The 26471-nt window shown below is 37.7% G+C and overlaps 1 protein-coding gene across 3 annotated transcripts in view; it reads left to right on the top strand.

The window, feature by feature from the left end:
• CPNE4 (copine 4) overlaps positions 1-26471 on the top strand; it is a 226791-nt gene that overhangs the window by 45072 nt on the left and 155248 nt on the right. For all 3 annotated transcript variants that reach the window (XM_027659449.1, XM_027659448.1, XM_027659447.1), the window contains exon 2: positions 1474-1661. In XM_027659449.1, coding sequence (XP_027515250.1) covers positions 1482-1661 — 180 coding nt within the window. In that variant the 5' untranslated portion in view covers positions 1474-1481. The remainder of the gene's footprint in view (positions 1-1473; positions 1662-26471) is intronic.

Here is a 26471-nt window from a genome sequence, read left to right as displayed (position 1 = left end):
TAAGGAAATATGCACACAGAGCCTGAGCTCGAGACCGGGGTTAGAGTCCATCCACACTCACTTCACTTACAAACATATCAAACCCAGCAGGCTGGGATATTCACAGGAGATAAATGGTCCTACAGTAAGCTGTTGTGTAGATTTGAATTGGAAGAATTGTAAATTGTTAATGAACTTTTTTCTCATCTGCAAGAGGAGGAGATCATCTGCCTCATCATCAGACTTACATTACTGAAGTTTATCTGTGTGTATTAGAGGTCCACACTGTATTGCCAACTTCTCTTATTCTGAATTGAGAAATACCTTTCTAATTTTGCCTTTATAATTCACCCACACTGTATAGGTGTGGGTTTGTGGGTTTATTTTTAGTTTCACGGTGTTAGGAAAACTTCACTTTCATTTCCATATCTCCAAAATTTAACTTATGTTGAAACAGTTCTCAAAAATTATTAGCACCTGAGAACAGAATGTTGTGGAAGAGATAGTGAAAAGATTTGAAACAAACCATGAAATTGTCTTGTTTATGAACTGGCAAGACAAATCTCCCCTCTAGAAGTGTGAGATTAATTTTTTGCAACTCTTAGGTATGTGGTAAGGTGGTGAAGACACTAATTCTTGTATTTGGAGAAAAATTTTGGGGGGTCAGGCTGTGAAGTTCCAAACAAATTAGCAAATTATAGCGTTCCCATATTCTTCTTTATTGATGCAATAATAATTATATAGTGATTTTTGCTAAACTTTACATTCAAATGTTTTTGTTGCTTCTGTTGAGAGCAAAAGCTTGAGCTATAAGGTTGTTGGTGGTGTTCCTAATGACGTAAGGGCCAGAGGTCCCCACCATTCCAGCTGCCTGTGTTCATGTAACTGTGATTCCTGACCCAAAAGAGCAGACACTGTATAACAACAAGATTTACCAGCGCAAATATCCTGCCCTTATGCTTAGAACATCAATCTTGACTACTTACCTAGGAATGGAGGGAGGTAATCTTCTGCAGTAAGCTTGGAAATAGTGAAATATATTTTGGAATTTAAGATTGATATGAAAGGAGCCTTCTATGGCATTTACACCAAAAGTTTCTGTAAGAAGTGCATACATTTTGGATGGAATACTGATAAATAAAAGCAGATTGAGAGAGCACTGAACAAATTTAATTTAGCCCTCTTAAGGTGTTATCAGGAGAAATTTGGAATTACCATCCTGTCTATCTATCCTTTGGCCTGGGGAAGCACAGCTCTGTAACCAGGAACAGAGCTGGAAGTCAAGATCACAGTTTTGAACCTGATTTATTTATAAACATATGAGATGATTATTTATTTTTTCTATAGTTATTATTTTGATTTTATTTTTTCCCCCTCTTGCTCTGGATCTCATTCACAGTTATTGTCTAGCAGAACTTTGTGTTGGCCTCTGGAAGGGAGGGAAGGGCTGTGCTCTGTGTGCACCATTCTTAATAGACCTTTTCTCTCTTACAGAACAAGGAATGAAGAAAATGAGCAACATCTATGAATCAGCAGCCAATACCCTGGGAATTTTTAACAGCCCATGCCTGACTAAAGTGGAATTGCGAGTTGCATGCAAAGGCATATCAGACAGGGATGCCCTCTCGAAACCAGATCCTTGTGTCATCCTTAAAATGCAGTCACACGGCCAGTGGTTTGAGGTGAGTGTTTAATAGAATAGAAATTATTCTTCTGACACTTTATGATGGCATAGACCAACTGAGGCAAATTTCAAATAGCAAGAACAATGAAGAGAAGAAGTAGTTTGAAGCCTGTGGCATAATCTTGTAAGAATGAAGGGAGATTTTCCATTAGCCCTAACACACTTTGAGTCAAAAACTTTGAACTTCTCTTTGGAGTCTAGATTAAAAATCAAGATGATTAAAGAGTGAAGCATCATAAAACTTTCCCCTTTAGGCCTCATGTTTCCTAAAAGCTATATAATAACAGGGATAATGACCATCAGGCATTACAATAGCAAAAGAAAAATGCCATGGAAGAGAGGAATATTCATTACTAGTTGGCAAGGAATCTGGTGAAAGAGCAGCTTGATTTGCAAATTTTGAGCATTACAATTGGATTCATAGTTGAAGTTAGTAAAACTAATGTGTTTGCTGGATCAATTTGCCTTGTATTGCAGTTTGCATGTTTGATTAAAATCCTGCTTCATGTTACTTTACCTAATCTTGGAAATCATTTCATTGATAGCTGGAAATAGATGTCTTAGGGAAGTTCAAATTGTAAGTAAAGAACATTATAATGAAATGTAATATTTTTAATGACATCATGTTGGTTATTTTATTTCAAACTTATACTTGAGTGTTTGTGATTTAACAAGCTAAAAGGTGACTTTAAAAAAGAAAATAGAAGTACATAAGAGAAAATTTGTAATGTATTAAATCCAGTTAATTTTGGGTGCGTATTCATCTGTCTCCTTTCAAGAGTTTCAGCATTCAGCATAAGATTGTGTTATATATGAAAAGATAAAAATAATAACTGAGCATAGGCAGATAGCAAAATCCTAAATTCAAGGGTCTTTTAATTTAGTATTTTCAGCCAAATTTGTCAGACTTTGGGGATTTTGTTCCATTTATTCCAATTGTCTGGTTTTGACCTGTGGACCTCTGAAATTTTTCCAGACCAGTTGGCACCAGCATAGCAAAGTTAAGGTTTTTCTGATGGTATTCTTCTTCTTTTCATAGTTTTCTCTTGTGGAACCATTAAAAATGTCCCTGGTAGAAAACCAGATTAGAAGTAGATAGAAAACTCTCACAATTGTCTTAGTGCTACAAAATCAGTGTGTCCATTTAATTAAAATTTAAGGTGATACAATAGCCTGAAGAAAGTAATTTTAGCTAACTATGTAGAAAGAAGCATATAGCTGCACTTTGAGTAATCACATAAATACTAGAACCAAGCAATGTATTGAAGGTCAAAATAAGTGAAATGTCTTGTTTGGAAAGGGTAGAATGAAAACTTTTCCAGTATTTCAGTTCTCTGAATAACTGAGTGCATTTCACATACAGTTTGTCTCTGACCAGTTATAAGTGGGGTAAGTAGATTTAAATTATATATTCTGATGTTGTAACAGAGATTCCCTTTGTTTGATGTGGTTTTAATTTGGAAAGTTATTCTCTGAATTGAGTAATTCTTGCAGAACAGATCTGCCCACTGATATGATTCTCATCTTATGTCAGTTTCTCTTACTGTCTAATGGGAGTCCAGGGCATTCATTTTAGTATGAATAAAAAGGTTTTATTAGTTCATGTTCCTATCAGTGCTGTGGAGTGAATACAGCTCTGACATAATGAGTCTTTTCTGGCCAACCCATTCTCAACAGAATTTTTAATTAAGTTGCAATTGCTGAGCTAAATTGAGCAGAGTCACTCAGGTATAGATGAAGATTTAATTTGGTTGGAAGAATCTTCTGCTGATGGGAATCAATGATCCAGCAAGACCTGAGAAAGCAGAAAAATTACTAATTAAAAAAGAATAAATCTAGTTACCAGTGAAGTGAGTATATTCAATATAGAAATCACTAAATGGCAACCCAAACAGGAACAGAACTGAGGAGTTTTGTATATACGGATTTAATGCCTTCATGAAATTGTCTTGAATTTCCAGACACCTTAAACCCTTTGTAGGTTGGACATCTCCAAACAAACCGTAGCAAGATACAGTATTACTGAAACATGCATACTGATCACATGCTATAGTTGTTAGCAGGTTTTATCAACACGGAGTAGCTGGGTTGAAGGTGTCTGAAATACAGGTTATGGTCTTGCATATAAGTGCTTTTGAAATCTCTGAAAAGTACTGAGGACAGGCTGCACAGCTTCTATTAGGCCAGATGCAGCTGAAGCTTGTGGGGTTGGGCTGATGGGATTGCATTGTGCATGCAATTAGAGACACTAGGATGTGAGGGATTTACTCTACAGACACACATAATCCTTGAAAGTGAGGAATTTTTGCACTTTTATCTCTTGGAAGATTTTGATAAAACATGTCATCCCGTTGCTGAGGAGATTTCTTTTTCAGTTCTGCAGTACTGTGTATGCATATGTGTATGTTTGTGTAAATTGTGCCACCTGCACATGTAAATATAGAATGAAAACATGTTGACGCTTTTGTAGAGTGGGTAGATGCAGTTTCCAGAGATTAGAAATGTCATATAATTATTTGTTTTTTAATTGTGGTTTTTCTGTTTTGTTTAGTTTTGGGCTTTTCTTGTTTGGTTTGTTTTATTTTTTCTTCTTTCAGACACAGAATTGGTGAGGTTAGAAGGGACCTCAAGAGGTCACATAGTCCATCCCCTGCTGCTTAAGTGGGGACACCTACATCCAGTTGCCCAGGACAGTGTCAGACAGTTTTTGAATATATCTGAGGAGGGAGACTCTGCATAATCCCTGGGCACCCTGTGCCAGTGCTTGGTTGTTGTCACAAGTTCCTAATGTTCCTGTGTTTCAGTTAGAGGCCATTGCCTCTGGTTCTGTCACTAGCCACCAGTGAAAAGAAGCCTGACTCTGTCATCTTTAGACCCTCCCTTCAGGTATTACGTACGTTGGTAAGATGCCCCTGAGTGCTCTAGGTGTGTCGTCTACAAACTTGCTGAAGGCACAGTCTACCCCATCATCCAACTCACTAATGAAGGTGTTAAACAGGACTGGATCCAGTATTGACCACAAGAAGTGGTCCACTTCTTGTCCAACTGGACTTTACATCACTGATAACCAGGTTCTGGGCCCAACCGTTCAGCTGGTTTTCAGTCCACCTCACTGTCTGTTCATCCCTCCCCTTCATCAGCAGTTCCTCTATGAAGATCTTATGGGAGGCAGTGTTAAAGGCCTTACTGGAGTCCAGGTAGACAATATCCACTGCCCTTCCCTCATTTACCAGACCAGTCACTTCATCATAGAAGTCCATTCTGACTACTCATGATGATTTTCTTGTCCTTAATGTGCCTGGAAATGGTTTCCAGGATTAATTGCTGTATCAACTTCCTAGGAATCAAGGTGAGATTGAGATGCCTGTAGTTCCCTGGATGAGTTGACGATTGACACATTATTCCTCAGATGTGAAACCACTATGAACACAAGCAGGACATGGACAAGTACACAAAGAATCCTGGGAGATGTCCCCAGTTCTGGGACAGATATGCTTTCTGTTTTTCTCTTCCTGTCTGGGTAAATGTTTCCCCACAAACAAACCTGCACGTGCACAAACGTGCACACATACCTTCCCACCACATTTCTCTGTATATGAATGTTGACGCTGTCTGAAAAGCACTATCTCCACCAATCTAGAATGTAAATAATATATTGTGTCTCCCAGGAAAATCAGCAGTCTACTCTTTCTCTCATGTGAAGTTTGTATTTTTAGGCTGATGTGACAGGGTGTGATACAGAACAATTTAAGATTATGCTATCTGTATTACTACCCGGGGCTGAATTTTAGCTCTTCTGGCCTTTGTTTTAGGCAGGTACACACTGGCAGAGAGGCTAAACTGTTTGTTTAAGAGAATAATTCAGTGGCTGTTTTTCCATATTGATTTGAATGTGTTCAAGGAGTTTAATTATTGTAATAAGCTTCAAATGGTGAATGACTGAGGTACATGATGATAAATTCCTTTGCTCCAATGATTATTTTACTCACCTGCAGTGTGGATGTCCATGTGTAATAAATATTAATTGTGTATAGCATTGGAGTCTTCAGCCAAGATGTGCTAGTGCTGGCATTCTCATTAACTCCTTATTCCTAAAAAAGTAGCTTGGACCTGTGCACAGGTTGTTATCTGCATATGGCAAGTACCCATAATACATGTTATTTTGAAAGCTGAATAAGTTGCTGAGCTGTGTCTGATCATACAAGATTTACAAGAAAATGGGAGGTGTCATATAGCCTCACGTAGCAGATGGATGCCTGTAGCTATGAAAAGCGAAGTAGCCAGGTTTGGAAATCTGGGAGGGCTTCCTGTAGTTGTACTCTTACGACTTTCAGCAGGAAAATTTCAGGACATAGAGTATCTGCTACCTTGTAGATTTGAACAGCCAGCTGGAGTTTTTGCTTTTTATTTATTTTTCCTAAGTTTTTATTAAACTTGAAGTAACTGCAGAGCAGATAAAACAGTGCCCAAAGACAACATGCACTTGCTAAAATTCATATTGATGAAATTGGGTGGAATTGTTTGGATGGATAAGTTTGTTCACTGAAATATGTTTTTTGTTAAATGTTGTCTGAAGTCACAAATTTCGTTGAACTCAATGAGCTTTGATAAAAATTTGTAGGGCAAAATCATTACTTTCAATTTTGATATTTTTAAAGTAAAAGTTATTCACTTATTGTTTAGCATGACATTTCAAGGATTAGCTTGGCAAGATTAAACTAACAAAACTGAATTTTCCGACTTGTTTTTTCTTTTTTTTTTTTTTTCTTTGAGTATTAACCTGCATCCACATAGACCCTCATGCAAACAGATGGTAGAGACCAGAGACCTTGGCAATGCATTGAACTAGTTAAAGTGTAGAATAGCAGCAGAGCCTAATAAACAGGTTACATAGGAATCAAGGTATAGGAAGGACATAGTGTTGCTCTTCATCTGTCTTTGCTTTTCCACTTAATCCTGCTCTCTCTTTTGTTTCATTTCTGAATTCCATCATCCTTCCTTTCTCTGCCTCTTCACCTACCTCAGGTCCCCATTTCCATTCCCAGCACCTGCTACCTTGCTTTGCTTCTCTCCATATTGGATAGTGGAGGAGATTCCTTGCCCCTTCCTAGCATGAGGGAAGGATCTGAAGATAAGACCTTGAGGCAGACTTCAGCTACTTGTTTCCATAGATACCCAAAAGTATCTTTCGTGTTATCCATCTGTGGCTGTTACAGCCCACTGCAGAAGCCAATAAGCCATGAAATAGGGGAGTCTGTGGGATGATATATTCCATGAGTCTACCAAACTGTTCCAAAATAACTACAAAAATACTGTGAAGAGGGGGAAAACAACCTAAATATAAATAAATGCAAATAAATACGTCCTTTTTAGTTCATGGAGATGAACAGAGTAATAGATGAAGGATTTGGATAGAACTGGAAGTTTTAATGATCAGAAACAAGAACTACCATCAGCAGCCATAGAGAATGAGGTTTGAGGCCTGACTAACCCCGTCTTGCATCTGGTTGCTAGCTGGTGGCAATGAAGAAATGTGAGATCAGAGAAATATAAAAGGGTCTTTCCAGCTTGCTCTGCCATCCCTCAGTGATCTGCAGCTCAGGGAGTTCTTAAACACAAATTTGTGCCTTTGTAATTTAAAAAATTGTTGGTAGAATAACTTCTGTAACTTAGTTCAAAAAACTTTAGAAGTTTTTGTATTTAAAAAATAACTTTGAGGCTATCCTGGGACATAAGGGTTCTGCAGCTTAAGTGGTGGTTGAATAAAGTAATATTACTTGTATTTCTTGAACTTACCACTTGCTGATTAATTTCAAGTTTCTTGTTCATGTGTTAGAGGAGACATGTTCATGTGAAAATCCTTGTTCATTTTCTCAATGCCATTTGGGATTTTATTTTTCTGATTTTTCTATCACTGTATAAAAGGCAACCATTATGTCCTATATTTTGAAGATTCTGCATATCTAAGCCATCAAGGAACATGGATTGGTTTGTATTGTTATTTGACCCATCTTTATTTCAGAGTATTTTAGAGATGCAGTGCCAAGCGCTATTGTTGCACTTCCATAGAGATTTTTAGGCAGTGATTTGGGATTTGTTTTCTGCTTTAAAGAACTGCAAGGCTTCACAGTGTTTATTGAGTGTTTGGTGGGGTTTGAATTTTATTTTTTTAAATTAGTAAAATTAAGAATTTTTAAAAAATAGTACTCTCGTTAATGCTAGAGCAGATTCTATATACTATTTTTCTGATTTCACTCTAATATTTCAATTTGGTGAAAAAACATCTTGTATAAAATTAATTGTAAGTAATGATGTAACAGATGAACATACCATCTTAGGAAGATCTTTCTCTGACAAAGAAAGGAAATTAAAAATTTCTGATGAGATGTTTTATATTAGATTATGCACAATTTGGTGGCAAGGGAATGCTTTCACTCAATAGAGGTTATGAAATTAGTTCTTCTTGTTGTGAAAAGCTTCTGATTCATTTGCAAATTTGGGAGTTTTTCTCTTCTGGATGTAGAAGGGTGCTGATAACTGGAAATGCTGCCTACATGTTCTCTGGCCAAAGCTTAGGTCAAAGTCTTTAATGAAATACTAGAGTTAGTGTAAGTACCTTTGGATTCATGCAGGTTGTGGTTGATGAAAGGCAATGGGGAAGAATTGAATCTTTAATTGAAATCAAGACCTTCATCGGAAAAGAAGGGCAACAGAATTCTTTCTAATTAAGCCACAATGTGGCCAAGGTCCTACCTTTGCTGACTTGGAGCTGGCAGTCGAGTTGATTGTCCCCTACTGCCCAGATCACTCAGGTCTTCAGAGCACTTGGTCCTGTACACAGATCTATGCCCTGTACACCTTGCAGGTGATGATCTGCTAGTGCAGGTGTTGATTACTGACCTTTGGACCTAAGAAGAAATGGGAGCAGTCCTGCTGAATCATTTCCCAAGTAATATTCCTAAAATATGATGTCTGAGAGCTTTTCAGGTGCCATTAGACCCTTGCATCAAACTGAAAGCTGTGATTATGTTTACATCACAGCAATGTGCCTGTGTATATGCCTTTATGGTTAATTTCATCCTCATAATTCAATATCGTATTTTTCTTTCTCCTTTTTCATCGAGTCTAGGTTGATGCTAGTGAGTGTTTTTTTGCTTACTTGGTAACCTCTGTTGCTGCCAAGATTTGCTTTTAGCTTCTACTTTCTCTTCCTGGTACATTTCCTTGACGTGTTTCTGTGTGGTGTAATGTCAAAGAGAACTCATGTTTTTCAAGCACCATTGGAAATCTGTGGGGTCAGGCTGCAGGCTAATTGAGTATTTTATCTTGGTCTGTTCTTGGCCTGAATTCATATAATTGAATATTTTACTTTCCAAGAGTTAATATTTTGGAGGCAGCTTCCAAGGGTTTGTCTGTTGAAGACCTCCTGTCATTAACTCTTTCAGGAAAAAGTTCTCCACATGAAGGGACTCTCCCATGAAGTTTTTCTCTGTATGCTACAGAGCATCTTTCATAGTATTCTGTCCAGCCCCTAATACACTGAATACATTTTTACAAATATGTATGCATAAACTCAAGATCTGGAATTACATTTTATATTAACCTTCTTGTTAAAAAGAAAGAGAGCTCTCTTCCTTTCCCAGGTCTTTTCCAACTACTTATTCAAAGTCAGAAGTCTGAAAACCAAGGGCTGTAAATTTTTTGTGTTGGCAAATATTTGATTAGAAGCTGGTACTAGGTACTTCTTCCTCCTCTACCTAGTTCAGAAATGTGAACATCATTAGGTTTTGATGAGATTTTTCTTTGTACACCCCAGGTAGTAATAAGTGCCTATTTATTTTAAATTCATTTTATAATAACTCTTTCTTGCTTTTCTTTCATCCATCATGGCTGGGGTTTATTGAACCTCCTTCTTGTCTCAGCATTTAAAGATAGCCACAGCGCTTTGTTTTCTGTCTTTTTAAATCAGCAATCTTTAAACTTGAACTCATTTGAATGAGACAGATTGTCTCAACTGAAGACAAATACTGTCATGTTGAGTCAATATATATGAAATACCATATTATTCCACTAGTTCAAACACCATTTTCTGTCTCTGTAGTGCAGTTAGTGGAACGTAATGCACATGCAAAGGAAAGAAAGTAGAAATGTTTTCTTACTAACAGTGGTGATATTTGGGCTGACTGCTTTCTCTCTATCAGAGCTGGAGGCTGACTTCTCTATCTGTCCAACTAAATCTCTTCAGATCTGCTGTGTTCAAGTCATGGGAGAGTGAAGAAGTTTTTTTCTCGTAGTTTACATAAATTAATAAAACCGAGTGTAATCCTGGGAAGTCAGGAGGGAACACTTAGATGTGAGGGGTGGTCAAAGCTACATGGTCTCTTCCTGATCCTGTGACCTGGGGCAGGAAGATCTGTTGTTGGGGCCAGCTTCCAGGAGCCTTCTGCCTGGTAAATCAGCCACTGGGAGAGCCATGGAAATGAAGGAATCAAAAGATTTGTGGGATCACATAGTCATTTTTCTATGTTAGGAAAAATGCTTAAAAATTGGTTCAATACTGTATTAGCTTAGATGAAAATCTGAATGACCTACACCTGTTTACATCTTATTTTAGTGTCCAGTGGATCAGGGATTGTGGAAATGATTGAGGAACTCTGTTCCTTTCCTGTGAACAATTTCTGTACAACCATACTCTATCAGCCATCTTCGATTAGTGCATGTCTGTGTTTGCAAGTAGCACTATACACCATTTGTACCTGTGAAGGAGGGGACTGGGATGGGTGCTCAGTTGTCAAATTTCTTTCTGGCTTTGCAAACATTTTGTAGTGTTGCTGGTAGAAACATCTTGAATGATTTAAAGCTACCTGAAAACTTTGCCTGTCTTAACTGTTGAGTAATTTGATTGCAGACATGAAATACCGAGAACAACTGAGAGGAGTTTTCGTCTATTCTTTTATGACATTTGATCAAAATACTATTGCTGACAAAATATTTTACTTTTTAACAATAAAACTTTTTTTTCTTTTCCCTCAGAAACAGGCCAACTGTATTAATTCCCCCCCGCTCCCCAAATATCTAGTTCTAGATATTTCTTTTTTGTTCTTTCACTTTCATCAGTATTTCTAATCATCCTAAGACATTCTTGCAAATACAGCCCTTAGCCATACTGTTTATTTGATAGTTCTCAATTCATGCTTCATTAACTTTTCACAACTTTTTCTCTGGATTACTTTCTGTGAAATCCGTGACTCTTAAACAGTGTTCTCAGTCATGTATATACACACGCAGTCTGTATGTATATATACAATTAAATAAGATTTCTCTAATATTTACTTTTTTAACCAGGTCAAACCTTGTAGTTTTGTTGTGTGAGTAGGGTGAGACAAAAAAAAGAAGAAAGAAGAGACCATTAAAAATGTTTTCAAAATTACCTAAGGAGGATATCAGGACAAGGAAGGCTTTACAGTGCTCTAACTCCTTCTTAACCCTGTATAACTGACTTGTTAATCTGTCACAATTTATATGTTTATAGAATAGACAAGAAGTTGTCTGTCACAGTCTGTAAGACTAAATATGAATGTATGAATATGGTGGAAATCCTTTAGCTATGGCTCCCTTGCAGGTCAAGATAAAAGAATTGATGGCCATGAAGGATGAGTTGAAAAAGAGCTTGAGTTCTCTACATCTCACCCTTTCACTCAGGAAGATTGTAAAATAAAAGCTGGGTGTGTTTTCTCATGTAATACTGTACTAGGTTTTTGCAGATATAGATCCTCAGAGGGGCTTTTTCAGAGGCATTCACTAACTAAAGGAAACCATAGAGATGATAAAAATATGTGAAATAATTAGAGAAATTCTGCTCCTACTTAAGAAAAAAAAAAGTTTTGATTCCTGATGAAGCGGTAGCACAGAATACCAGTAGCTCACGTGGCTGAACAACCTTAGGTAAGACATTATGGAATTATAGCCCAAATCTGTGAAGTAGGGGGAATAATGCATTATCACTGCATTTATCATTAAGCAGATATTGAATACTAGTTCTGTATGAGAGGAATTGTTACACTACCACCAGCAGCCCAACATTAAAAAAAAAAAATTAAAAAATTCTTCTGCTCTTTTTCCCTGCAGTTTAATTATCTATCCATAGGTACCTAATATTTTAAACTTGGATGAAGAGTCTAAGGCTGCTTTTATCATGGGCAGGCAGATGCACATTTCAGATTACCTCAGTGATATGCCTGCCTCTCATGAGCTATTTATTACAGATACACAAACTTCACACATCTCCAGGACAGATTTTAAGCCTGACTTGACTTTAGTAGTCTGACAGATTGTGATAAACCTACAGTAAACAGGAATCTTTGGAGCTTCTTTGTAAGTAGATAATTCACTTGATTGATTTGGTACACTGATTCTTAACTTACAGCATCAGAATGAAACCGAGAGATTGTCAGCAGCTTGAGCCTCTTCTGCTTTTACTGTGAGGGGTTTTAGGGCCTAATACAAATTATTTGCTGAAGGGAAAGAGCAGTTATGAAACTCTGAGAACAAGTGATTTAGAAAAACAGTCTGAATCACTGGGGATGTTTGGAAAGTCTTACATTCAAATATTGATTGACCATGGATACCAAGTTCCTTAAGCTGATTTGGTTTAAAACCAGTACATAACAAAGTAATGTGCTATTGGTATGAACTGATGGAGTTCAAGTTTATGCAAAGGAAAAGTAAAAGCATTTTCACTGGAACTGCTGTTTTTCATCTTCCCTTATGTTTGGTAGTAACTTTAAAATATACTGCACTAACTATGTTGTAATAATCAGGCTAGAATACAGACTCCATGAAATCTAACTGAGAATTGAAGTGGCCAAACTACATTTCCATACAGATGTACTGACCTCATCTCAACAGATATTTTCAGGTTTTGCCTGATTTCTTTCCTTTTTCTTCAAAAATTGAATGAATTGACTATTATTTTTCTTTCTCCCATTGAGAACTTTACAATTTTGCATATAAACCCAAAAAATACAAGCAGATCCACATTGCATCAACTATCTGCATATGCCTGCATTGGGACTTCTTGCACAGTTTGTGATGTTCCTCTTGTATGTGATGCTAGTGGGTGCTCAGAGCATACACAAAGCAGAATACAGAGTCAGAGTGTATTTCTAGGTAAATTACTCCCTTCCAACCTGATTTCCCTTTATAAAAGCAGTGACAGCTTCATGAAAAGTAGGTTTCTCCTTTGAATCTTACATGACAAAAAAAGGTGCTTTTTGCCCATTAGCTCACAGTCTGCAGACCACCTCACTGCCTGAAATAGTGTTCTTGTGCTTTTGTTTCAGCTTTGCTTTAGGTGTTTCACACTTTCTCTTTGGAAGCTAAGATAGCATCTAAGCAATGATGTAATGATTTCTGGTTTTGTTTCTTTACTACTCTTTGTGTTCTCCAAAACATGCTACTACCACCATGCCACTGCTGCCAACAGCAAAGCAAAATGCTTTTACCAATCTTGGCTCTACAAAGTTGCTTACTTGCTAAAAACATTTTAGGGCACTATGGACAATCCATGCAAAATCTCTACTGTTTGTGTGTAGATTGCTTAGATGATCTGTCTGAATTTACCTGCCTTTTGTTCAAATTGTCATGCTTAAAGATGGAAAGATAAAAACATGTGATAAGCCAATTCTTGTCCCAACAGTCTCCTCTAGAAAAACATGTAAGTTATTGGAACTGGAATCATTGTTGTAGCTCCCTATAAATAATTTTTGTGTTCAAAAACCTACAGTGTATTGTTCAGCCAGTTTCTTTATAATTTAGTTTGAAATTCATCATAAAATATTAACTGCAACTATCTGAGGTAAATCTCGCCATTTTTTGAGATGCTCAATTTTATTCTACACCACCAACCCAGGATATTGTGTTTTTGGAGCAGAAAACCATCCATTCTGGTAATCTGAATTTGTCATGATAAACCTAATCGGAGCATTTTGAGGTTTGTTTTTCAATTCAATTTCAATTTCAATTTCAATTTAAAAAAAAAAATCAATTAAAAAAATCTGAGTTTTGAGACTTTTGTTTTTCAGATATTTGGAAAAGCTCACTGCCTTGCTATTGCACCAGCCAACTCATGTGTGCCACTAGTGCAGAACCGGCTGCTGGTGTAGAACCAAGTGTACTACATCACTTCTATATGCTTCTTCAGGGAAACATTAGGATTATCATTGTATCTTGTTGTATTTAACTTTAAATGCTGTTTGAGGGCTGTAGTCTGCTCTAGCCTTGTAACTTGGGTAAACTTAAAAGTTTATACTGTGTCACTGCCAAGTGAACTGGACTAGTTTCAACAGCCTTAATCCCCTGGCTGCCCATCGGGTTCCACATGGATGCAGGAACTGTTTTTACTGACAGTGGCATTTGCTGTTCTAAGACTGTATTTGCATCTCTCCAGCTTATATTGGGCTTGTCAACTACCATGCATGTGTCTGTCCTGTTCTGCACAAGAATATACATTATAAATTCCCATGCCTTTGTTTCTCTCTTTGAAGTTATTGACTTTATGTTGTTAGTTGTCATCCGATGTTTCAGTACTCTATTCACAGTCCAGTGTGTGCTTAATTTTACTGAAGGCCCTGTGCTTGCCTGCATGCTTCCTTGGTTCTTTAATATGAATCCCAAAGTGGATCCTTGACCATCCTTGTGTTAGTGTTATTCCTTCTCTTAATAAAAAAGCTGTCATAGAATACCCTGAGGAGGATAGGACCCACAGGGATCATCAAAGTCCAACTGCTGGCCCTGCACAGGACGGCTCCAAGAATCACACTGTGTGCATTGTCCAGAAGTTTCTTGAACTCTGATGGACTTGGCGCTGTGACCAATACCCTGGGGAGCCTGTTTCAGTGCCCAACCATGCTCTGGATGAAAAAGCTATTTCCAATATGCAACCTAAACGTCCCCTGGCACAGCTTCATGCCATTTGGTAAGGAGTGTTCGTTCTTTCTTCCGTAGTATGATGGGACTTACTTGATCTCCCATATTTAGCCTAATAGCTCCATAATGAAGTCACATCCAAAATTTTACAGCCAAATTTTCTTTTTTTTTTTTCATATATATAACTTGTATTTTTTACTGGGAATTTATTGAGATTATCTAATAATATTGGAAACTGTTGATCATAACTAGAGAGTGAGACTTGTTTTTAACAAAAGTTAAAATTCTACACGCAACTCTGAATCCACCCAAAACTGTTATTTTTTAATTCAACTTGTATGTGATGCTGTTTTTTAACTTCTAGAGATTTTTGCCCAGATCCTGATTCATTTTGAATTTGCTGCTGAGCACTAAATTGCAGCACTGGCACCAAAAATAAAGTGCCTGTTTTCTTAATTTATTTTTTAGACTTTGCTTTTCAGGATTAATCTGATGGTGTCATGATTTAAAGTGGCCATGTCCTGACCTTCAGGTACCCCTGCATTCTATGGGAAAGAAGGTGGTTGCAAGTCCCAGCTTTAATGAAAAATAACACGCTTAGTGTAACTCTTTCAACTGTATAATATTTTTACCTCTGAGCTTTTGTTTTATGATGGAAACTTTTCCAATTCACATAGTCTGAGTTCAAGAATGAAAGAAATCATTATTGCACTTTAAGGAAGCATTCGAAGCCCTGAAATTTTTCTTTATAATTTAGAAGAGCTGTACATATACTCTTCTAAGCTGGCCATCAGCAATTTGTGTTTGTGTTATTTTTAGAAGAGTAATACTAAGAACCTCAAGGAAACATCTTCAGTTAATTTTGAAACCAAGGAAGTCACTCTTTTTGAATGTGCTTTAATTGTGTCAGTTGGGAGTATTTTTAAATAAGATTCTGACATAATGGTAAAGTTCACAGAGTTTACATTGTCATGGTACGTGTCTTTCCATCTGGGTATCCACTTTCAAAGCAGCCATGTGCTCTTATCCATTTGACTGGAGCACAGCTGATGTGGGCTAATTATTTTTTCCTCCTTTTCATTGTATCGCTCTGCTTTTTCTGCTGATTTCAGCTGGAGTTGGAGGTTGGTCTATTTAAAGAGCCTACACTTTTATCTCAATGTCTCTTGTGAACTGTTGTATAATTTGGCTACTCCTGGGGATCTTTGCGGTGAGAATACATAATTTACTGACCATCTGCCTGCCTTTTCCTTTCCCTTTCATTACAAATGTGGAGAGGAAAAGCTGAAAAGGAGGTGGTCATATAATATGTGTACAGAAGTTGGTTGCTGACCAAGTTACATACTGTGTTTGTCATTCAGAAATCTGCTTTGTGCCAGAAGTTGGTGTTACGACATGAAATCCAAAAGAGGGCTGGTCTGTGTCGCACAGTACTGAAGAGAAATGTATATGATGGATTTATTTATTCTGAAAGCAGTTGGTAGAGCTTTTTCATAACATTATTGTTTATTTCCCTGCAGCTCCATATTGCCTTCAGACAGTATCCAAAATCCCAGACTATGCCTTACTTTGCGACCAGCAAAGGTCTGGGAAACCTCATTCTGCCCTAACATGGAGTTACTGAAAGTCCTGAATGATCTGGCTGCAAGGGCTCAATTTAGTTTTATTTGGGCATGGTGTGTATGTTTGAATGTGAGAAAGAGGGAGAGCAAGATAAGATGCAACAGACATTAATGACACTAAATGAGATTCTATCTAAAACCCGATAGCATGGAAACTTTAATACAGCCTGGAGAGCTTCTCCTTAGAGAAGCCTAGAGAATAGGCTTTTGGATCTTAGATTAGTTTGAAGGACATCTATGGCTGTGAGGAAGGAAAATTTTGTTCATTTGACTTCTTTGTGAATGTTTTAAAATAGTTGCATCAAAGCTTCCTGACTTTAGAGAACTCTAGAATGCTACCCTGTTGTAGAGAACAGGTCATGTGAGGAGCGGCTGAGGGGACTGGTTTTGCTTAGCCTGGAAAGAAGGAGGCTGAGATACTTTTATTGTTCTCTACAACTGCCTGAAAGGAGTTGGTACTCAGTTCAGTATCAGTCTCTTCTTACAGGTAACAAGAAGAAATAGCTTCATGTTACACTAGGGGAGGTTTAGGTTGGCTATTAGAAAAAGGATCCTCACCAAAACAGTTACTGAGCATTGGAACAGGCTGCCCAGGGAAGTGGTTGAGTCACCATTCCTGGCGGTATTTAAAAGTCCTTCAGACATGACTTAGTGTTAGACTTGGCAGTGTTAGGTCACTGGTTGGACTCAATGATCTTAGATGTTTCCCCACCTAAATGATTCTATACTTCTCTCCTGTTTTCATTCTCAGTGCAATAATCTTATAGGACCTAAATCTTGGCACATAGTTCAGGTGGGATCGTATTTCACTGATGTTTGTACACAGATGGATGCTGTCCATGTTGATACTCCTGCCTTTTTGGCTGAAGTTACAATACCTCCCTATGAAAGTAACAGATCATGATGTGTCTGCAGAGTGATGTTTCATGTGGCAGATTTCAGTAGGTTTAGGTGGGATGGATGTATTCTTCACCATCACATTTAAAGGTGATCTCTTAAACACTTTCAGGGACCTTATATGCAATCTCACAAATTGCAGTTTTATTCTAAAAATATATGTATGCAAACTCAGACCTAAGGTAGTCTTTTTGCTCTGGTGAATTTTTTTCCCAATTGCTTGCCATGCTGTTGTGTGTGTTTATAAACTACTTAGCTATGAGCTCTTAGGGGCAGGAAATACATCTTCTGTTTTATTTGCAAAGAGTAGTAAGAACCTTATTTAGGTCTCTAGGTGCCATTGCAATAAAGTAATCATAACGATAAGTCTCTGAGTAGTAGTAAGTCTGACACAGTTGAAATTATCTAGTAGCTTACCTTGGAGTGAAAGTTTTTATTTGAAGTACAGAGAGAGCAAAGCATACTTAGTTATTTTTTGTTATCTTTTGCTTAGAGAAAATATTAAACATGGCTTGTTACTTTACTTGGCTGGGGCTATCTTCCTGCAGCTTTTTTTTTTTAAACCAATTATCCTGCAATATGGAGTGTTTTGATTTAGACAAGCTTTTTAAAGATCATCATTCGTGGCACATGCAGTGAAGAGCAATTTAAAATTAAAAGGTTGCTTTAGACTTTTTAAGAGCACCTGGATCTTATTTTAGAAGCAATTGGAACTCTGGGCTAGCACCTTGTAGGGTAATTTAAATTCTTCTTTTTTATTATTTTATTTGAGTACTTGGTGAGGAATTGATTTGAACAGCGCGGTGCTGAGCTCTTCAGATTTTGAAGTACTTTCAATTCCCAGTCACATTTAGCTGCAGATCATGATCTTCTCTTGGTCCTGAAAAGCCAGAGATCTTAAGAATACCAACCAGACAAAAAAATGAATCTAGACTCTTGTGATTTATCAAACATTTGATTTTCTGTATTTTTTCTTTTCCATTTATGCATAGAAGAAGTTCCTTAGGTCGATAGGAAGACATTTAAAAGTTTCAAAAGAAAAATAAATACAGACATAAAGTCACCAGTGGCACCATATCTGTTCAGCATTTGAAGAAAATATTTTCATCAGTAAAACATTCATAAGCACTGAAGTAAATTATGTGTATTGGTTTATCCAGGGTAAAAGGGTGTGGAGGGAAGAAAAAATCCTTTAGTTATATTCAATACTCTATCTGGGAGCATGGTCTGCCCTGTGTCCCATGTGAGATGGCAGACCTGTGGGAATGAGGTGAAGGGAAGGAGGGAATCATCATGTAACAAAGGCTTAACACAGGCAAAAAGAGACACTGTGGCTGCACAGGTAGTCTCCATTCTGGAAAGTACTACCCTGAGCACTTGGCTTTGAACCACAAGTCTTCACTGTAATGAAGACTTTCTGGATATTTTGGAAAGCCCTATGCAAAGAGAGGGATGTAATGATGCTTTACTCATACAAAGTGACACAAGACAGCCATGTTCTTTGTTAGCTTTATTTTCAAAATGACAAAAACATGGCGATATCCATTATCAACATGACATAGTAGGTGTCCGAAGTACAGGGATTAGAGATTTTTGTTCCAGTTCTCCATGGAGTACTCGGCCCCTTATGAACATACACAGGCGGGATTGTGAGCAACTGGGGCTCTAGCAGTGAGTCATTGAGTCACTGAAAATTCCCTGGGATGTGAACCACCAACAAGGACCTTTATAATATGGTAGTTACAATACAGTAAGAAGCTGCAAACAGGCAACTCATGGTAACAGGTTGCAACTACTTGTGGTGGAGCTCAGAGATGGTGCGGGGAAGCATACACCGATATAGAGAGATTTTATAAACTGGAACTATGAAACAGTGAGCATGACGTTAAACAGCATCACCATCTCCCTATATTGGGTGGATTTCCTATAAGAGACTGGAGGAAGCTGATAATTTTTTTTTTCCAAAAAGCTCAGTGTATTTTTGCTTTTGAGTTGAGATAAATAAAACATCATAAGATACATTAGAGATTTCACTGGAGTGTGGAGGAGGAGAATGTAAAGTCTGAATATTTTGTTTTCTGTCTGAATCACTAATGTGCTACCAGTCAGTTTAATTAGAATAATTAGTCATGAAATATATAATTGGTGTGAATCTTACTGCAGTTTATATAGAGAGCTTTTGAAGAGGAATGTGGTTGTTTGATACTGATCCTGCAAACATTTCTGCACGCTCTTAGCTCAATGTGCGTGAGTCAGTGGTATCCCATTGACTGTGGAAAGGAAGCTCTCCTTTAGCTAAGGGGCTTTCTCAAATTGAGCTTCATCAATAGGCAGCATTTCTCTGTGACCGTGTGATTTGTGGCAAGTCCACTGCTTGAGGGATTCCTTCAGTGGGAGAGACTACTTTCACCCTTAAACAATTACTAGTTCTTGCAGAGCAGTAACTTGGAATGACCAAGTGGTGGCATGTCCTCTGGGGCTTGGTTTGTATCTTGGTCTCTAAAGGGTTGCTCCTCTCTTTGAGAAGCACCACTCTGTTGTGTCCTGCTGTGGGGAGATGACCCAATTGCAGTAACCATGTATAAGAGTGTGTTCTTGATTTCTTGTGGACTATGCCAGATCGTTTCCTGGATCAGGTTCGGCTTGTGGCTGTGCACATGCCTTTTGAAGCTTGTGAGAAGTGAGGATGGGAAACTGCTGGTGCTGTGTGGAAGAACGGGCCTGGGGTGGGTTAGGCTTGTCTGGGGTTAGGTAGTTTAGTTTTTCCCTGCAGAAAAACTTGAAAAAATTGAGCAATTATTGCAGATACTGACAATTGCTACCACTTGATCCTCTCTTTACTGAGAAAGTAACAGTAAGAGACTTGTAACACTAAGAGATTTGTTCTCCTTACCTTATTTGTCTCTTATGTCAAAATTATTTCTTACCCTGAGATTATGTAACAAGCAGCCCTGCTATAATCATAAGATTTTCTCCTTGTAGGATATACTTACATATTCTGGTCTAATTTGATAGTCTAATTGACTGTAGCAGTAAATTCTGTACATCAACTTTGTAAGAAAGCTTACAGTTTTCGTTATCTTTGGCCAGAAAGAATTGAAAGCTTATGGACTTCCTTAACTATTTTTATGGTACTTCAGGTAATTCCATTTCTCTTTTTTGGCATGTGGTACAGGGTATAACATAAAAATATGTGATTCAGCAAAAGCTGTGGAAGGATTTCTGTTACTGAGGTGTACAGAACTGCAGATACTGCAAAAAAGACTGAAATAAAAAAGAATGGAATATTGTGTATCTGCAGGGTAGGATTGTGTCACCCTGTGGCCTTTCTTATCGGTTCATAAAATTAATTGTGGTGTTCCCCTGAGTATTTTCTGTGCACCAGAAAACCTGTGAAGCTACATCATATACATCATGTTATGTATATATATAACATATGTGTGTGTGTGTGTGTGTGTTAATAAAGAGCTGCTATTTTCCTTTTCCACACCTTTTCACCTGAAGCCTCTTAATTTCAAAGTTATAATAACCTGGAGGAGTTTGGTTTCTTTTTTTTTCCTAACCCACCCTCCTTAGCAAACATTTGTGTCTTATTAAACTAAGACAAACATTTTTACTGTTAATTGTGAATTCATAACTTACAGAGAGAAGATGTTCCTGAGTTGTTACATTGTCTTCTAGTTTGGTAGCTTTGGCTCTTGTGTCTTGATATGTTCAAAAGTCCCATGGTATTGGCTGCATTTTATACTGTTTGTTCTGGATCAAGAAAGCAAATATCAGTGAATTTCAGATGGATTAAAACTAGTATCAGACATAGTTTCAAACTCCTTAAGTGGAACAACAAAAGACACAACAAGGTATGTATGAAATCAGTGTCATGATCCAAATTTTCTGAAGTCCGGCTAATTCTTTTAAGGATGCTCAACACATGATAGCACAACATTTCTCTCTTGGTGGCCAGAAAGTTTAAATAACTCAAATTAGTGCTTTTCTCCCAAGTAACAATTGATAGGACAAGAGGAAATGACCTCAAGTTGCACGAGGGGAGGTTTAAACTGGGTATTATGGAAAATTTCTTTGCCAAAATGGTTATTGAGCATTGTAACAGGAGGGCCACGGAACTGGTGGAGTCACCATCCCTGAAGGTATTTAAGAGACCTGTACAGGTGGTGCTTAGTGACAGGTTTAGTGATGGACTTGACAGTGCTGGGTTAACAGTTGGACTTGATGATCTTAGAGGTCTTTTCTAACCTAAATGACTCTATGATTCTATAAATTTATCTGAACTTCTGTGTAGTCTATTGAATTCTGATAAGGCAATCAGCCTTTCAGAATTTATATTTTAAAAACCTGTGAATATAATGTCACTGTGTGTCAAATAACAGTTCAGTTGTATTCCTGTGCAAACCATATCTTTCCAATAGCAGTCCTTCTCTAAATCTCATCTTGCATAAAATAAAATCAACCAACCAAAAACCTTGTATCGTGAACCTCATGCAGTAGATTGTCAGTTTGTTTCCATAAAACACCATGGATGTCTGTGATGTTTTATGTGGTCAAAAACCAAACAAAAAAAACCCCCAAAACACAAAACCAAACCAAAGCCCTTATAATATTCTAGTACACCTGACAATTTCTCTAGGTTCTCACAAGATAAATTACTGCACGCCTCTTCAGTTCCTTCATTCTGGTGAATGTTTGAGCATGTTCCATTGCTCAAAGCCTTCCATATTTGACTGTGTTAACTGTTGCTTCTAGACAGCTGCTCAGAAGCTCTGGACAAAGCTGCAAAAAACCCTCATATATATATGTAGAGAGGAGTAGGAGCTCTAAGTTTATATCAACTCAAAGTGAAAGAAAAACAAAGCAGAGGAGTAGAAAACAGAATATATGTTTTTTCATGCATTTCACAAAGTGTTAGCAAAATCCCTGAACAAGGAGAGGCAGAGATTTATGAGAAAGCTGCTATCTTAAAATATTTGAGAGGAAAACACTTCTCTTTGTATGTTTGAGAACTACTGAGTGCTTTGCAAGCAGCCATATGTTGTAACATTTTGACTGAAAGAGAAATATGTGTTTGAGTGTTTTTATAATTTTGTATAAATGTTTGAAAAACGTAATGAGAAAATTGACATTTCCCTTTTAAAAAAAAGGGCAAGCCATCTCCTATCTAAGCTCTGTCCAACTATGTCCCAAACTGTCTAATTCCTTCAGGCATTTTAGAGAGGAGGGTAAGCATCACTTCTTTGTACCAGTGGATGCAGAACTGAGGATTATATAGAATTGAGAATTAAAACTGGTCTGTGGCAGAGCCTGGATTCTAGAGTTCAGTGCCTTTACTCAGAAGGCTTGTCTTTCTGTTTATCTGTCTAACTTATGTACTTCTTCATCTAACATTTGTTTATCAGTTCATTTATATTTGTACCAGCTTTTGAGGCTGACAAGTACTGTTGTGCTCTTTATATAGATGTAGGCTCCAAGAACAGGTGATTCAAGTGAGCGTCCAAGGTTATACAAGTATCTGTCAAATAAAAGGGACCGAGTAAAATTTACTTAAATCTCATGTAATAACCTTAACTTTTTAGACCTTACCCATCTACTTGAGAGAAAACCAGAGAAAATAACAGAGGGGGGAAAAAAGAAAGGAAAATAAGGGTTATCTTCTCTCCCTTGAAGGCAGGTTTCCCATTTTGATTTCAGAAAAAAACCCATCTTTTTTCAATGCTAATTTCATAAGTGGTACTTTTTTTTTGTAGCAGATGACAGTTTTTCAGAGAAATTCTCTGATTTCACAGAAAATGAGTTGCATCAAGCAGAGGAGAAAAAAAAATAAAGGAGGAGAAAAGAGAGAATGCTATGAATGGATTCTCCCTCTGTCCCTAAGAATTTTCTGCTTCCACCTGCCAGTGTTGTGACTTCCATATTAGTCCATGGCTTCAAAACTGGCTTAGCAGGGTCTTAACTCTTTCTAGGATGGATGTTGTGTATTCAGTCAGAGCACCAACTCATGCAGGGAGGCATGGGGGAGCACGTAGTGGCATTTCTAGCAATAAACTTGTCAAAATAAACAGTCTCACTTTTAAAATATGTATCTGGAATGTGTTGCCTCCTAATGCATATTCATGTCCTAAATGCAAATATCTCCCTTTGCTGCACATATTGTGGATGTTTGCCCTCTCTATTTGGGTTGTGTATCATATGGCATGTAAATAAGAGATGACAAGTTGTGTAATAACCGGAGGAGGGGAGGAGAAGAGGAGGTAAAGGGATTTGATTTAATAAGAAACATGCATAATTTACACACACAGCACTATTCCACTCTGGTTTTGCATATTTTAATTGCAAATCCTGTGGCTTCATGCCAACCAGTGTCTTACAAATAATAGTCATTTAGTAGCCTTAAAGGTAAGATTTCTCAGATGAAGTTCACTTTTTAGAATGATTATCCTGCATGGTTTAGATTGATACTGAAGTTTATTGTTTCTTTGCAGGGTGAAAACAGCCATGTCACTTTGGGTAGATACATCAAATATACAGTATGAGCAAGAAGATGTGTTTCACATGATGTTTTTATCACAGCCACAAGTGTGAAATACAAATTATTTTAGGATAGATTTTTTTCTCTCTGACCTGTAAATTGTCTAAGCTGAGGGCACAAACTAATATTACTATGCTGAGGTACCCAAATATCCATAACTGTTTGCCTTTGCAATGGTGGTGGCATAAAACTAAAGGCTAGTTTCAGAATATTTTTTTTTATAATTACTGGTGTTTGTTCCTGTCATTCCAGGAACTGATCTTGTGAAATGGGTTCGTTTTGACACTGTAGTTAAAGTCATGACTGGGAATAGCCAGCTAAGTGTAGCCTGCTTAGACCTGAAGGAACAGATGATTCTCACCCTGGAAAGTTAGCCCTAAATAAACACCTTACTACAATGAAAGCATGTGCCACAAGAAGACAAAATGTCAAGTTACTTCCAAGACTTTTGGTATAGATTCCATACATGTGCATATCCTTCTGCATACAAGAATTAAAATGAATGTAAATAGGCAGAAAGTGGAAAAGATACTATGAGTTGTCATTTAGGAAAGCTTCACAACAGTGAAAGACTTCATGGGATATCAAATCCAGTCCCAAAATACCATAGGGACTTGTGCCTTATAATCAAGAAGAAAAGAAAGAGACAAAAATGGCAGAGAGATTTGGAGGGGTGGCACCAAAAAAATGCACAGGACAGATGAGGTTTCTGCATGGAAAAGCTCAAGCTGCATCTTGTTTTTGTGGAGACACCAGTGCTTGCACGAGTGGATAACCGTGCACTGCTATGCTGGCTCCCTGGACCTACACTCCTTTGTCATGTGCTCTGGAGAATCTTGCCTCTGTTTGTGGGCTTTGTAAGCAGACTCACAGTTTGCAGACTGGTTTCCAACAACCAAAGAAGCCTCTCCATGAGCTCACCAAACCCAGCCCAGCATTTCAGTAGCTGCTTCTGACCTGGGTTGAAAATGGATTCTACAGTGAGGCAAACCCATAAAGTTTGAATGTTATTTTGGATCCAAATTCTGCTAGAGTTTGTGGGCTCATTATCTTATTTTTTACTTTGTTTTAAACATGTGCTCAGCTATAACTACTATAAAATTTCCTTTTTTTTTCCCCTTAGACATGAGTATTTCAGGCAAGTTGCAAAATTCAAAAATCTAATTGGGCCACTGAAATTAATAGCAATGCCTCAAGTTTGTTGTGTTATGGATAGAGATATAGCTGAACAAAAGAGATTTTTGCTTGAAGGTAGCAGTTCAAGGAATGTGCTTCAGTGGACCGTTCTTCTGCCACCACATGAAACCTTGACGGAGGATTTTCTGTGGCATTGCAGTCCTGACTGGTGCAGGCCTTCATTTTACCTCAGGTGTATGCCAGCTGTCTGGTGCAGTATCTTAAAGCATGTTCCCTGTAGTTTTGTCCCCTCTTTATACAGTATGAAGAGGGAGAAAGACAGTACTCCCAAACACCTACTTCACCCATCCATGTTCTCTCTCGGTCCTAAACTGAATCCCAGGGAAGAAAAAAAATCCCATTAGTTTTCGGAGGCAGTTCAGCCGCGTATAGTCTGAGTAAATATTAGAGAGGGAGGTTTATTTTGTTGCGGTTTTCTTCCCATACAAGAAAAGTTTTTCAAAATCCAGCTCTCTTTTGTGAATTTCATTAAAAATATTAATATCCTATCTTACAGGGGTGGGGAATCTTTGGAGGTAGTGTTGTTTCTTTCTTCCCACTCCCCAAACTAGATAGCAGAAGGAGAACCAGACATAAGCAACGAATAAGGTTTGCCTCCTTCTCATGCATAAGCCTTAATGATGAAAGACAATTCTTGTCGTAAATAAGTCTCTTATGATGCCTATAAAGCTTTCTGCAGTGACATGAACCATTTTATGATTCAACTTATCAAGGAAACCAAGTTACCTATTGCTCCACACATTTCCATTTCCATTTCCATGCTGCTTATGTAAAGACATGCAGTCTTTAGAGCAGTGTGTTGTAGATGCAATTCCCAATTGGGAATCACTAAACAAACAGAAAGGGAAATAATTAGCAGTGATTTTTTCCCTCTCACTGCATAATACCTTCTCAAAAGAGAGCAAAACAAGCAGCAAAGAATTGCTCTCTCCAAATATGTACCTAGGAACTTGTCTCCTGAAGGCTGTTAAATAAATATGGAAAAGAGTAAAATTTATTCTTCTGGATTATGGAATGGATTTCTGAACAATGAAATACTACTTCTCTCTTGAATACCTTTCATCAGTTTTTCTGAAAAAATACAACATGTGTTAATACTTACTGGAACTTTATCTTAAAAAAAAAAGAAATTAAAATTGGTTTGTGTGTGGGTGCTGACTTTCTGTGTTTTCTCCATTTTAAGGTTTTGTACTATTCAAGTTTCCTAGTCATCCATTTGAATAGATAAAAATGTATTCTGGATAGATATAAAAGCTCTAGTTCTCTGGCTACCTCCCTTGACTGAAGAGGAAAAGTAATCAAACATTAAGTTCTGATTCTTGGTGCCAACTGAGCAGAGAGGGACTGGATGCTTTGCAAGAAGGCCAGGGAAGGATCTGAATTTGGTAGATTCTGTTCTGGAAATAATTGCAATGCAGAGTGGTGTTTGGTTTAGGAGGAGGGTGTTTCCTACTGCTCTGCCATTGTCATTTTGGAAAGCTTTATACTTGCCTGTCAGTGTGAGAATAGGGAGTTGCTGAAGTGCCAGCTAGCTTGCCCCTTGCAGGACAGGCTGGCATGCAATGGTGGTCAAGCTCTTCTGTTGCTGGGGGGTCTTGTGACTCTGAACAGTGGCGCATGGTGGTTG

This window comes from Corapipo altera, unplaced genomic scaffold, assembly GCF_003945725.1.
Source record: "Corapipo altera isolate COAL_440 unplaced genomic scaffold, ASM394572v1 44b, whole genome shotgun sequence".
Lineage (NCBI taxonomy): Eukaryota > Metazoa > Chordata > Aves > Passeriformes > Pipridae > Corapipo > Corapipo altera.
Note: the sequence above shows the minus strand (reverse complement) of the source record. Positions and strands in the feature narration are given on the sequence as shown.